Source organism: Eumetopias jubatus, unplaced genomic scaffold (assembly GCF_037043125.1).
Source record: "Eumetopias jubatus isolate StellerSeaLion01/CBP00866 unplaced genomic scaffold, mEumJub1_p1.0 scaffold_7, whole genome shotgun sequence".
Taxonomy (NCBI): Eukaryota; Metazoa; Chordata; class Mammalia; order Carnivora; family Otariidae; genus Eumetopias; species Eumetopias jubatus.
Window position 1 is genome coordinate 112,845,881 of NW_028274813.1, and position 13,654 is coordinate 112,859,534.

A 13,654-nucleotide genomic window follows, 5' to 3' on the forward strand; every position below is an offset into this window, starting at 1 on the left:
TGTCCAGTGCCTTGGCGCTTACCAAGCGCCTTTCCATTTCCTATCTTGTAGAAGCCGCACAGCAGCTGGTGAGGTAGGTGAAGACTATCAGCCTCATTTTATAGACGAGGTAGATGGGCTCAGAGAGGCAAATGGACTTGCTCAAGGTCACACAGCTGCTAGATAGCAAAGCCAGGTACAGCCTGGAAACCACACACTCATGGGAGGCAGGATGGCACAGGCTCTGTGACTTTGGGCCAGTCACGTGACATCTCTGAACCTCAGTCTTTTCATCTGCAAAATGGGGATAGTAAGAGTTCCTATCTTACCAGGTTATTGTGATGATCAAATGAGATAATGCTCTAAAACATACTCGGTACAACAATGGCATAGAGGCCTGCCCAATCACCGTGAGCAATGATTATGATTATTATCTCAAGGATATCCAGATGCTGTTCCTGTGGAGGCCACACCCCAGATGAAGCCTTGTTACCTGTAGGGTCCCATCTTGTCTCTGTTGGTGGTATTCGAGACCTGCTAAAGTGGGCTCACGGTCCTTGTGTGAAGAAGCAGGGGCAGCGTAAGGCCGTAGGATTCCTCTCTGGGTCTGCCTGCCAGGGGAAGGAGTTCGGGAGCCTGCCTTTAGCCCTGGTTCACAGCCCCCCAGTGGTTTCTGCCTGCTTTCTCACATGGGCCTCAGGTCTGCACCGGGCCAAGTCAGGCATTGGCTGAGGCTCTGCCCTGAGTCTTCCATCCTTAGGGGACAAAGCTGAAGATGGGGGGTGGGAGGATTGGGGGTGATCGAGTCTCTCCAAACAAGCCCCTGCCCAACCTAGCCTGCCTGGTCCTCCAGGGTCTGGGGAAGCCCATCTCTCCAGCATGGACGCCTGCCCCATGGGAGCAGCTTGCTCCTTCTCTGTGTCCTGGGTAACCCTGAGATGGAAGCGGGGGTGGGGTGGGGTTGTGTATCTCCAGGTAAGTTTGCCTTTGGGAAGGAGAGGCAAAAGTCTGCCTCGGAGTAGGAAGCATGGGGGGTTGGATATAAATGATCCTGGGCCCAGCTGGGGTGACACCACCCCTAGGCCCTCAGTCCTGCAGTCAGATCAATGGTTAGCCTTGGCCTTGGGCACCACTCCTGGGAGCCTGCCACCTGCTGATAAACCCCCTTCAGGACAGGGCCCAGGCCAGCAGCCAGACTCCACCACTAGGCTCAGGGCCCTGCAAGAGGAATCCCAGGTTAGGCCTCTCCCACCGAATTTACATACCTTTGGGCACCCCTTTCAGGAGCCCTGCAATGACAAGGGAGGGGGGGTGGTTCTGGCCATACATCCTGGGACCTAGATGGTAAGGAGGCATCTCTCTGTCTAAGATGAGCTCCGTGAAAGCTCTGGGGCCTTTGGGGCTAGATCCTTTGCATTTTAAAATTTTATTATGACTGCGTTTGTTTAAATATATATATATATATATATATATATATATATATATTTATTTATTTATTTATTTATAGCTCTATATGCCCACCGCCCCCCAGACCCCTCCCTGGCCCCTAGTTTTTCCCCTTGGCTTTCTGTTTGGCAGCCGTGTAGGGCAGCAACGTCTGAGTGCTCTTGTCTGACACCGTTTGGGTGCTACTGTTCCTTGTGACCCTTCGGGTCTGCTCAGGGGCCAAGGTGGGGCCTGAGCGGCGGCTGGTCAACGGAGAGCGCCTTGGCTTGTGGGGAGCGGGGGAGGGCTTGAGGGGGTCCACATGGGCCTCTGGACGGGGCGGCTCCGGGCACAGGCCCACCTCCTCCTCGGCCACCTCCCCCTCGCCGTCCCCTTCCTCATCGTCACAGCACAGAGCGTGGTAGAGCACTTTGTCGCTGAACCGCACCCTCTCGCGCGTGCCTGGGGTCCGCTGGGGCAGCTGGCCCTTCACAGGGCCAGCACCGAAGGCCTCCTCACTGGAGGAGTCCGGGGTCTCCACCCGTGGCCCATTGGGGATGGGCGTGCCGCCATTCATGAGCCGGTAGTCAGGGCCAGCCCCTGGTCGGGTCAACTCGGGGCCGTCCACGGAGTCCGAGGGGGTGGACGCGTCCAGGAAGGAGCAGAACTCCCAGCTGTCCGAAAGGATGTCGGCTGTCATGAAGTCCAGGTGCCCCAGGTCGAAGGGGCCGCCCACGCCCGCCTTGTCACTGCTGGAGGTGCTGCTCACAGTGGCCGTGGTCCAGTCGTCTGGCTCCAGTTCAAAGTCGAAGTCTGAGGTTAGCTTATCGATCTGGCTCACCACCTGGCCAGGGAAGGAGAGAGGGGTGAGGGGGTCTAGCGTCACGTGGGGGTGAGCATGCCCCCGTCCCACCCTGTTAGATGCCTGGCTCATGACCCCAGAGGATGGTCACAGGTTTGCCTGCCTGGTGAGGGCCCGTGTTGGACCAGGGTGAGCAGGTTTGGGCCAGTTCCCCATTTCCTACTCCTCAGCCCCTCCTTCCAGCCCTGCACCCCATCCACCCCCACACTCCTCTCCCCCAAAGCCGGCTGCTGCTCTGGGCACAGCCCTGGTGCTCAGAGCTCCATTCTCTTTGGATCAAGAGGCAGCCGTTTGCAGAGGGCTGGCACTCCAGCAAGGCCACTCAGTGGAGAGATGAGCAGGCCATGCACCTTTGGAGAGGAAATGATACAGGGTGACCATGAGGAAGACTCTGCCCAGGTTTTCCAAAGCATCCTGGACCAGCCTGTGCCGCTGGTCAGTGGCTGTCCCTGTGGGTCTCCACCACCGCACCCCCACAAACCCTGGAACCCCCTCCCTCCTTCCCTTCCCCCTGATGAGTGGAGATTAACCCTGGCTCCTTGGGGAAGGAATAAGACAAGCATCATTTGGTAAGCAATAGGAAACCGCCCCCCACCCCCATCCCGGGCCCAGAGCCTCTCGTTACATGCACTCAGGGGGCACCTCAGCTGCCGAGGTCAGTGCACCCTGCCCACCCCACATGAAGGGACATACAGGTGGCCTGCCTCAGGACACCCCCTCGCCTTGGCCCCACAGCACAGAAATCGGGGATGAAGACTGTGAGGGGAAAAGGGAGACCCCATCAGAGATGTTGGGAGAGGACCGAGTAAGAGAAGGAGAAATGATTCTGACCAAAACCAAAAACAGCCAAACAACAATAGCCAAGCAGAGGGACCAAGAGACCTAAAGACAGGACATGCGCAGTGAGTCACCAAGCCCAGGATCCAGCTCCAGGCTCCTCTCTGGTGCCTTTTCCCGGAGTCAGAACAGTCAGTGAATGAATTAGCTAAGGAAGTTCCTAGTCTAACGAACTTTTATGAGGATGACTGCTGTCCAGGGATGTGCTAGGTGTTTGGTGAGGGGTGGGGTGGGGAGCGCCCCAAAGTGCAAGACGAAAGCAAGGCCAAAAACCGTGGGCCAGGAGGAAGTTTCCTTGGTCAGGAGTTGGGGGGGGGTCTGCCAGTGACCTGGTCAGTCATTTTCCCTCTGAGGCTCAGTTTCTCAGTCTGCAAATGGGGACCTTGGGCGAATGGTTTATTACCAAGATTCCTTCCATCTCTGAGATTCTAGGACTCTGTGTTTATAGGGATGACTTGAGAAGCTGTTTTGGGGTGTCCATGCCTAGGGATGCCCACTCCCCATAGCCCCAGGCCCCAGGGGTGGTGGGGACACTTGGCTGAAGCCTGCAGAACTGGGAGAGTCAGGACACTTGGGTTCCAGATTCAGCTTCGACATTGTTCTGTGTGTCTTTGGGTAAGTCACATAACCTCTCTGGACCTCAACTAGTTGAGCATGATGACCCCAGCTCTGTCATCCTCATCAGCGCTTCATGAAGAGCAAGGAGGAGGGCAGTGAAAAGTCTCCATGGGGCACTGGTGAGAAAAGTGACATCAACTCCCATCTCTGAGCACCTACCAAGTGTCAGGCTTTCCACCCATGAGATCATCATCTCCTGAGCTTCTAGAAGACACACCAGAGGTACCAGTAACTGGAGGGAGCTGAGGTTCCCACCCCCTCCCACTGCTCCCCTGCAAGACTGCACACCACCATGAGGTGCTGCTGGGATTTCTGGGCTTGGGCAGACAATGGGGACAGGGCCCCACCCTCCAATCTGCCCTCCCTGTCTTATGTCCCCCACCCCCGAGTGACTCCCCCTCCCTCAGAGAAGCTCACATCCCCTAGAAACCCTTGGCTCAACCCAAGCCCCACTTGAGGGGTGGGAGCTCCAGCCCAGAGCAGAGAGCTCTCACTCGGGAGTGTGCACCAGCCCACTCCCCAGAGTTTCTGATTCAGTAGGTCTTGGTGGGGGGGGGGGAGGGGGCTTGAGAAGGCGTATATAAAACGTGTTTCCAGGTGCTGATCCAGGAGCATACTTTGAGAACCACTGGCCTGGGGCCTGGGATTTAAGCAGGTGAAGACCTAGAACCTCAGGGCATTGTCAGCCTGAGGGGAGGCCCTGCATCTCTGGGGCAGTCACACCCTCAAATGAGACTCCCCCTGATCAAGCTGAGCCTGAGTCTGCTGCTACAGAAGCGTGGGGACACAGCTAACAGGAATCTGGTTGAGTGGTGGGCTATGACAACACAGGGTTGGCTGAGGCTAGGCTGCGCCCAGAAGCGGAGCTCCTAATGCCCTGTGAGGAAGACCTGGGGTGCACAAGGCAGGATCCCTAAAGCTGTCAGGCCTGGACACACTCCTTCCCAGCCAAGAAGTTCCTGCTCGCCACCAGCTCAGGCAGGCAGCCTTCCCATAAAGGCCCTGCCCCTTCTCCATTAGAGCGCCCTCCTCCGGTTTCATCCTGAGGCGGTGGAGGGACAGGACAGAGGGAAGCTAGGGGTCACACCCCAAGTAGGCCACGTCTCGGCTAAGGAACTCGAGGCAGGTGATTTTCCCTCTCCAAGTCTCGGTGTTCTAAAATGGGATGCCCCTCCTCTACTCACCAAGGTGATGGGGACTCACTAGATATGGGTGTGCTTTAAACTGCAGAATCGGCATTGCCAAGCACTCCACAACCTGGGCTCTGGAGTCAGACTTAGGGTCCAACCCTGGCCTCACCACTGACGGGCTGTGTGAGCTTAGCCAAGTTACCCAGTGTCTCTGTGTCTAAGTGTCTTCGTGAAGGGGAATTCTAGTCGTACCTACTTGATAGGGCTGTTGTGAGGATTTAATGACATGACACACGGGAAGCAGGTAGAACAACGCAGACTAGATCAAAACCCACTGTGCGCCCGTGGGGGCTAAAATGTGACCAGGCCCCTGGCACCAGGCCCAAGAGCTGATGGGAGTTTCCAGTGCCTGTGGCGGAATAATGGGACATATTGGGCATTTCAAGTCCCAGCACATGGGTGGCACCTGTGCTCCCTAAAGTAGGTTTGTCTCGACAGAGCAGAAGGAAGCAGAAGAGGTTCTTTTTTTTTTTTTTTTGAAGCAGAAGAGGTTCTAAAAGCCAGGCAGTAATGAAGCTCAAAGGCGAATCTGGCCCCGACCATGGGGAACAGGCACACCCACCTGATGAATGGCATAAGTGAGGATCCGAAAGGGGAGCGATGTGCCAAGCGTACCCAGACTGTATGCAGGGTCCCTGTACCTCATCTCATGGAGCCTGTGCGGATGGCAGAGGGCGGGCAGGCCCCCACCTTACCTGCCTGTCTGCTTCGGATGCCTCGAAATCTGTGATTTCTCCCTGAGATTTAATAATCATTTTGCCTGCGTGTAATTTGGGATTGTCTCGGAGTGCAGGGAAATAATTATATATACAGAAGGAAGGAGAGGGGGAGAAGAGAGAATGGAGAGAGAAATGACAACATAAAAATCATAGAATCATAGAACCTCAAAGCCAGAGGGATGGAGACGCTGCTGACTTCACCGTTCTCACTGTGCTTGCTGATGGGGAAACTAAGGTAAGGCCCAGACACTGGAAGCAGTGGAGCTGAGAGCACAAGTCAAGAGTCCTGGCACCTTAAGAACAAGACTCGCCTGATCTAGAGGTGAAGGGCAGGGCTGAGGGCTGTGACACCTGCTGGCGGTCCCAGGCCCCATCCCGAGGGCGTCCCCAACCGCTGTCCTGCTCACAGCCTCAGCTCCCTCACCTGAACCACTGTCCCCACCTGGTGGCAGCTTCCTGTCCTGTTCCTGCTACATTCAAGGCACTTGGTAATCGGCCAACAGGACCACGTCACCCCTCTGCTTCCAGCACTTCCCTGAGCCTCGCAAACACAAACCCTTACCAACTCTGGCCACAGGGCCTTTGCTCTCCAGCAGGCAGCCACCACCCTGCCAGGCCTGCCTCCTCACCAGCTCTACACACTCCACCGAGCCTGCTTCAGCCTCTGGGCCTCACCTGGAATGCTCCTTCCTTTGCTCCTCATCCATCTCACTTCCAGAAGGAAATCTCTGATGCTCCACTGAGGATAGGTTCCCTATGATAGGCTCTCAAGGCACTCTGCACCTTTCCTACAAATATTTTCCAGTATTTATCACGGCTACACTTTTATGTGCATATATGTTACAAGAATGATGTCTCCCCACTAGACTACAGTAAGCCCCATGAGGGGTGGGACTGGGAACGCCTTGCCCACCATGGCAGCCCCAGTCTGGCACAGAGACTGACACACTCTTTGTGAATACAGCCATTGGATGAGTGGGTGAGTTGAGACAGAGGGCCTTATAAAAACTGCTGGGGGCTGCTTTTCTGAGGAATTCCATGGTCCTATCTTGCCTGCCCCAGCCCTCCCTCCAGCCCTGGTTGAGCCCCCACTCCGAAGAAAACACATCTGTGTTCCCTAAGGCCCCAGAGCCAGGATTGAGGACCCAGAAGTCCCAGCACTGGCATCTCCCCCACCTCCGGCCCCTGCACCTCACTCGACAAGTGGCTACGTCCTCCCCTCCCTCCCAGCTCCCCAGGCAGCTGGTTACATAACTGGGGATCTGCATTATTTATGACCACTGATTATTTTTTAATTCTGTGATTATGTTATTTATTGTCTTCCTGGGGGGCTGTGGAGCTGGGGAGAGGGGAGAGAGTTGACTGTGATTCATGACTCTCATCCTGCAATTTGGCCTAATTGGCCAGGGAGCTTCGTGAATCTGTCCAAAGGAGGGGAACGCGAAGGGAAAAGGGACGAAAGGAAGGGGAGAAAAAAGAAGAAGAAGAAAAACTCTGCACAATTCTTGCTGAGCTGCAGGTGATGGAGCTGACCCACTTCGGCACAGCTCCGTGGTCCCCAGCCTCTCCTGCCCCAGCTGCTTCCTGGCTGGGCCACGTTCATCTCGTGCCCACACGGCCCCTGTCTCTCCGTGCCGCCCCACACGCAGCCCCTTGCCCAGGGGACTGCACAGCAGTTAGCGGGCCTGTTCCCCATGAAAATCGGGCTGGGGGCAGGCCCTCCGCGGCCACCCTAGCTGGGCAGCTGTGCCAAGTTAGGTCTCCCCCCATGGTGAACCCGAGGATCATTTATGAGCCCCCACGCTGAGTGACATCTTGGGGAGGAGGAGAAGGCCACGTAACTGCTTAAGATAAGCTCAACAGCTGGAGGGCAAGGATGGGGGCCCTTGCCTCTGACCTTGGGGCCCCCCAGCTGCTGGGGAACTGGGAGAGCAGTGGGGAGGCAGATCCCAACCCAGAACCACAAGCAGGAGGTTCCTGGAGAGCATGTGGGGTTCTCACTGAGGGTATATCTGAATTTCATACCATGGCCTGCAAGGCTCTGTGTAATCTGACTCCCTGCTCTCTCTTTGACCTTCCTTCCTGCTTTTCTCCTCCTGGTTCACTCCACTCCAGCTGCCCTGGCTTCCTTCTTGCTGATCCCGAACTTGCCAAGTACACTTCCACACTTCCTCCTTAGGACCTTTGTACTAGCTGCTCCCACTGCCTGGCAGGCTCTTCTCCTAGATATCTATTTGTCTTGTACCGTCTTTCCCTTTGGGTCTCTGTTCAAAAGGCATCTCATTGGAGACCCTGTCCCCCCATCAGTGTCACTCTCTGCCCCTTTCCATGCGGGAAGAGGGTGGCACTGTCTACTGCAGGAGATGTTGAAGGGTATCAGCCAGGAGGCCAGGGGCCTGGCTCAGACCACTCCGATCACGGCTAAGAAGCTCATAGGACTCCAAAAGAGCAAGGCCACACCTGGAGTAAGGCGCAGGCCAGTGCCAGGATGTCTCATTAATAATATCTAAAAGATGGGGAGCTAGTTTTTGGGTTCATCTCTGTGCTAAGGACTTTATATATGGTATCACATTTAATTCTTACAACAAGCCTGGGGCTGGTCTCGGAGGCATAAAATTCAGTGTCCTCATTTGCCAGAAGATAGAAGCCCAGAAAGGTGAAGTAATTTCACCAAGTTCACACAGCTAGGAAGGGGGCAGACCTCGGATTTGAACCAGAGACCTCTGGCCACAAGAGCCCGTGCTCTTAGCCTCCGGGCTGCGGTGCATCTCTGAGTTAAGATGCACAGAATTTTGTGGAGCTTCGAGAGCCTGCTGGGATTGGCCTAGCATCCTGGGGTCTTGGGGGACCTAGAAGAGTGAGGGCTAATTAATGATTGACTGTCACATCCCTCTGCAGTAGTTTCAGCTTTCAAAGCACTTTTGCATTCCTCACCTCTCCTAGTCCATTAAGGTACTTTCCCCACCCGTAGGACAGAACTTGCTTCCTATCACATGGGGAGCCCCGTGAGGGCTACAGCAGGGGTCTGGGAGGGCGGGGGAGGTATGGGAGAGAGAACTCCAAAACCTTTAGGGCTGTGAGTGCTAGCCCCCCTTACCACATGCCAAGCCCCAGATAAATCTTTGTAAGAGCACTCTGAGATGAGAATGATCAGCATCCCCATTTCAGAGATGAGTAGCCTGAGGCTCAGGGGCTTGGGGAGGAAGCGCTTTAGTGTCTCTCGTCTTTCTATGAATTTCAGGCTGTGTGCTCAAGAGGATAAGGAGAGTCTGCCATGATCCGTGGTATCTGGGACTAGGGAAGTTAAGCAGCAGCAGCAGGAGGAGGGTGGCCTTGCTTCTTCAGTCAAGCAGCCTGTGCTCTACCCCGGCAGTCTTGCATGTGAATCTTGTCTTCCCATCTAAGCGTTTTGCTCTCCTGGGATGAGCACCCAGCTCAGTGAGCCCTGAGCTGGCGGTGTCTGGGGAAGGGGGTATAATTGAGCAAACAAGTACCTGCCTCCACCCTCTCGACCTTGGGTCTACCCATGCCCCCGATGGAAAAATGCCACACAAAGGGACTGAGAAGAGCCAGGTAGATCCAGTTTTGGAAGCCCCCCCTGGAGGATCAAGAGCCAAGATCACAACCCCTTACCCCAAACCAAGGCCTGGCCCTCCCACTGGGTAACCCCATTCCTGACAAATCCCATCCCACAGGAAGTCAGCTATGGTGTCTCCTCTTCTGCCTGGGCCTCGCAGAGCCTCACCTGCCTTCCCCAACATCACTTCTGCCCATCACCCCATGTCCAGACCCTGCCTGGGGGGATGGGGGAGTTCTGAGGCCTGCCCCCCTCCCAGCTGGGTGCCATTGGCAGCGGGCAGGCAGTGGCATACGGGGTAGATGCTGGTTGCTGTAGCAACCTGCCAAAGTCTTGGGTGGAGGCACATGGCCTCCAGGGTGTATAGGGGGAGGGAGCACATCTCTCTCTGTCCTGTCTCAGGCCTTTGGGCTGCACAGCCTGTGAACCTGAGGCTCTGCAGTTCAAGACAGGGGGGTGGGTGAGTGTATGTGCTGAGAAGGGAGAGAGAGAACATCTAAAAGATCTGCAAATAAATCCCAGTGCTTCTGATCTCCCTGCCTCATCCACAGAAGGGCACCCCCCTCAGAGCATCACAGCATGTGTGAAAGAGAGCATCTTTAGAAGGCCCCAGTCAAAATGCAAAAAAGATCACCTCCTAGCCCACCGGCTCCAGCCTCAGAGAGGCAACAGGAACCTGAGTTCTAATTAGTTCTGCCCCTGGTAGGCTGTGTGACCTAGGATAAGCCCCTAGCCCTCTCTGGGCCTCAGGTTCTTCAAACAGAAAATGGACAGGGCTGGTACGGATGACCTGTGAGATGTCTTTAAGCTCTGGAGGACTATGCCTGGGTGGACAGGGGAGGCGGATCTTGGAAGATGCTCAGTTGAGAGTAGGTTCTGCGCTGTATGATTTCCAGGCTTAGAGTCAGTCCTGGCTCTTTTCTGGGTGGGCTCTTTTCTGGCATAGGTCCCATGCCCCTGCCCAGGACTGAGACTCCAGATGGTTCCCATGGCCCTGATGGACCCACAGAGCATATAGAAAAAGATGGGGTGGGGAGGGAGGAAGAGGCGTTGTGGTCCTTTGGACCAGTGAGGGTGGGGGAGGAGGGGTTGCTCAGGGGCATCTGGCCTTTGACCACAAGGCTGATTCTGGACTGAGTAGCTGCCCCGCCCCAGCTCAGTTCATGTCCCAGCCTCTCCACAACCCCTGTGCTCTGGATAGAGCTCCCTCCAGACATCTCCTGCTCTTTGGCTCTCAGGCCAGGCTGGGGTTGGCACCCACCATCACCCCCTCTCCTCAATCCTCCTGGAGCCCCCATCCTCCCGCATGGCTAGCTGGGGAAAGCAGGAACCCATAACTCCCGTTAAATCACTTGCTCTACCGTCTCTGCAGAGGCCCTGGTTACAGGGAGTTGAAATTTGCCTAAAGTCCACCTGGCTGGCATAATGGCACCCAGTGGGCAAATTCAGGCCAGTGGCTCAGAACTCTGGTCATGCATTTTGGGCTTGAACACAGCCCAGGGGGCAGGGCTGAGGACATGTGTACCTCACTACCCCAGCGATGTGGGAAGTAGTCATTAAACCGGGCTCCACTTAGAGAGACAGAGAGGGACACACATCCCAGGATCTCTCAGTGACTTTTCAGCCTTGGCCAAACCATTCAGAACTGTGGACAGGGATGCATGCCTTTAGATGAGATTCCTGCCCCCGCCGCCCAATGTACGCAGGAACTCTGGTATCCGCTAGCAGCCCCCTGGACGCATTCCCACCTCAGGGCAGGGAGGGCATAGCTGGCTTCAACCTTTCCAGAATCAAGGGTTCTGAGTAGCTGTGTGATTTCTGGAGAATGCTCTGAGCTGGGCCTCCTCGGTAGGGCTGTCAACACCCTCCCAGAGCCGCTTCTGAGCAGGTCAACGTCTGGGAGGCAGATGGCGGGGTCAGAAGCCAGCTTGGGCCCCAGAAGAGTGTCTCCCACTAAGAGGCTATGGTGGGATTTGGTCTATATTTGTCAACTTGGCAGCGCTGAGTGCTAACCACAGAACCGGGGGCCCACGACATGCTGCCCAAGCCGACTCTGCCACACTGGGGCCCCACTAGTCCTGGAGTATGCTGAGATTTCTAGCAAAGCAGATTTGGGGGAAAGGAGAACAAGGAAAAGGAAGTACCCAGCAAAGTGACATGTGTGCACACGACTTTGAGTACACACACACACTGAAACACATATGTGAGTGTGTTTTTGTGCCAGGCCCAGGAAAACTGGTCTGGCCCCTCACTCACCTCCCTTAGCTCCTTGGCCACCTCCTTGAGTTCCTGCAGGATGCCCTCGAGCTGCCCGATGACCATCTTCATGCGCTGTCGGATCCGCTCCCGCTGGCCACCACTGCTGGGGTCGTCACTGGGCTGCCCGAGGTCCGGGGCGCCCCGAATGTTCATCCTTTACCACGTCGCTGCAGGCCCGCCCATATTCCCCCCAGCCGGGCACACGCTGCGTCTGCCTCCACGGAGCCCCCCTCGGCCAGGCCGAGCTCCACATCTTAACGGCCCCCCAGCCCACCCTGGCCCTGGGTGGCCCTCACCCGGCCCCTGCCCCCTGCCACCCCGCCTCCTCTGCCTCTGGGTGGGGAATGGGACACCCAGAGGAAGACAGAGTCTGACGGAGGGGGTCAAGGTGAGGACACAGGAGGACAGGGGGAGGGGCCTTGGGTCTCAGGAGTGGCCTCCAGGACTTGAAGTGCCCCTGCCTATGCTGAGGTGATCTCTGGCTGAGCCTGGACACAGAGGCAGGGGGATGACTCTGCAGGGACTAAGGGTAAGAGATGCCCTTGGGATGGGGGAAGGCAGCAGTAATCCCTCACAACTCCTAGGCAGTTGCAAAGACAGAGGTCTTGGGGTGCAACTGACACTTGGACAGGGACGGTGGCTGGGGTCTTCCAGATGTGGATGTGGAGGGGGCTCCAGATGTGGGTAGCTCTGAAAAGGGAGCTGGAGGGAGAAGGGCAGCCCCCTGCAGAGAGAGCAAGCCTGGCGTCAGCCCTCCCAGGCTGCAGCACCAGCCGGCAATGCCGCTGCCTCCCTCCTCTCGCCAGCCTGCACCCTTCGTCGCTGGGGATTTTTTTTTTTTTCTTTGTGGGGAGGGGTGGTGGAGGCAGATTATCTACAGCATAGCCCTTACTCTAGAAGGAAATGAAGGAGCCCCTGCTTTAAAGGCAGAAGTCCTCTGCCTGCTACGGGGCACCCTGCCCAAGCTCCCCCAATCCCCCGTGTCTCCACCTCCCCAGCCAGGCCTGGTTCCGCTGGTTCCGGAGAGGGCCTCTCCAGTCATCTGTCCTCCCTCCAAGTGCCCCCAGGGTGCCCTCACTCCCAGAGGACCCTCCCTTCCCCAGCCCCGCCTTTCCACTGAACCCCCGCTCTGCTCCCCGACTCACCAACGGTGCGGGCACCGGCCTTCGTTCCCAGCGGCGTCGGGGGCCAAGCCCCAAGAGGAGGTTTGGGGGGCCCCCAAGGCTCCCTAGGGCGGGCTTCTCTCTCTGGACCCTTCGGCCCCTGGCCTCAAGGAGGTCCTCAGAGCAGCCACGGGAGACATCTGGACGGTGGGAGGGGGCGGGACCTCCGCGCTCCAAGGAAGGGGGCAGGAAAAATCTCCCCCAACCCCCGCCGGGCTCCGGGTCGGGAACGAGCGAGGGTCCGGCGGGCTCGGGGCTCCGAGGCCACAGGTGACCCGGGCGCAGGGCGACCGAGGCGACGCCGGGCCGGTCCCAGCGCGTGAGCCAAAGTCGGAAGGATCGGAGGGCGCCGGGATCCCCTCAGCCCACGCCTGGCATCCCCCGGGCTCGGCACAGTCCGGGATTCGCTCTGTCCAGTCCAGATCGGCCGGCTCCAGGCTCCGCCGGGGGGTCTGCCTGCCCTGCCCGGAGTGAGCGGGCACCAATGGGCGCCCGGGGCGCGTTCAGCCCGGACCCAGAAGGTCCGCTCTCTGGCACCCACGGCGTCCGGAGCGGCCGCGAGGGTCCGCTCAGCCCGGCGTCGTCGTCAGCCGGGGGTGAGAACGCGCCCACCGCTCAATCCGCGGTCGGGAAGGTCCTGGGGGGAGGGGCGGCGGCGGCGGCCGCGGGGACCGGGTCCCCACCGGGCCCGGCCGAGAGCGCGCGAGGCAGGGGGCCCGGCCGGGCTGGGTTCGGAGGCCCGGGCGCGGGCGGGAGCGGCGCCGGGCGGAGCAGAGGAGGCGAGGAGAGCGAGAGGAGGAGGCGAGGCGCAGGGAAGGCAGGGGAGGGGCGCGCGGCGGGCCCGAGCGGGCCCGGGCGCACGGGGCTCTCAGCCTCCGCTCCGCTCCCGCCGCCCCCCCCGCCCGCTCCCGCTCGGCTCGCCGCCTCGCCAGCCCCCGGGCGCGCCGGGTCGCTGCCCGTGGGACAGACCGGCGCGGGGTCGGGGCTGGGCCTCCCTCCGCTGCCTCGCCCTGCCCTGCCCCTCC

The 13,654-nt window shown here is 58.1% G+C and overlaps 1 protein-coding gene across 2 annotated transcripts; it reads right to left on the bottom strand.

Annotated features, from left to right (window-relative positions):
* Window positions 1-1,525: 1,525 nt before the first annotated feature.
* Window positions 1,526-11,619, bottom strand: INSYN1 (inhibitory synaptic factor 1). Of its 2 annotated transcripts, XM_088025138.1 has the most exons (3): window positions 11,464-11,619; window positions 8,857-9,047; window positions 1,526-2,250 (listed from the first exon to the last, which is right to left on the bottom strand). In XM_088025138.1, exon 3 carries the CDS (start codon window positions 2,102-2,104, stop codon window positions 1,526-1,528), a length of 579 nt encoding a protein of 192 aa, XP_087881264.1. In that variant the 5' UTR covers window positions 2,105-2,250; window positions 8,857-9,047; window positions 11,464-11,619. The 2 variants fall into 2 exon arrangements, with proteins under 2 accessions (XP_087881264.1, XP_027955752.1); XM_028099951.2 differs by lacking the exon at window positions 8,857-9,047 and having other exon boundaries at window positions 1,526-2,248.
* Between the last annotated feature and the right edge of the window lie 2,035 nt (window positions 11,620-13,654).

Bases quoted from the DNA above. Each gene is read 5' to 3' on its own strand.
- INSYN1 (XM_028099951.2), bottom strand. From the start codon at position 11,619: ATGAACATTCGGGGCGCCCCGGACCTCGGGCAGCCCAGTGACGACCCC. The intron at 2,249-11,463 runs GTGAGTGAGGGG...TTCCCTGGCCAG, and splicing joins TGGCCAAGGAGCTAAGGGAG to GTGGTGAGCCAGATCGATAA.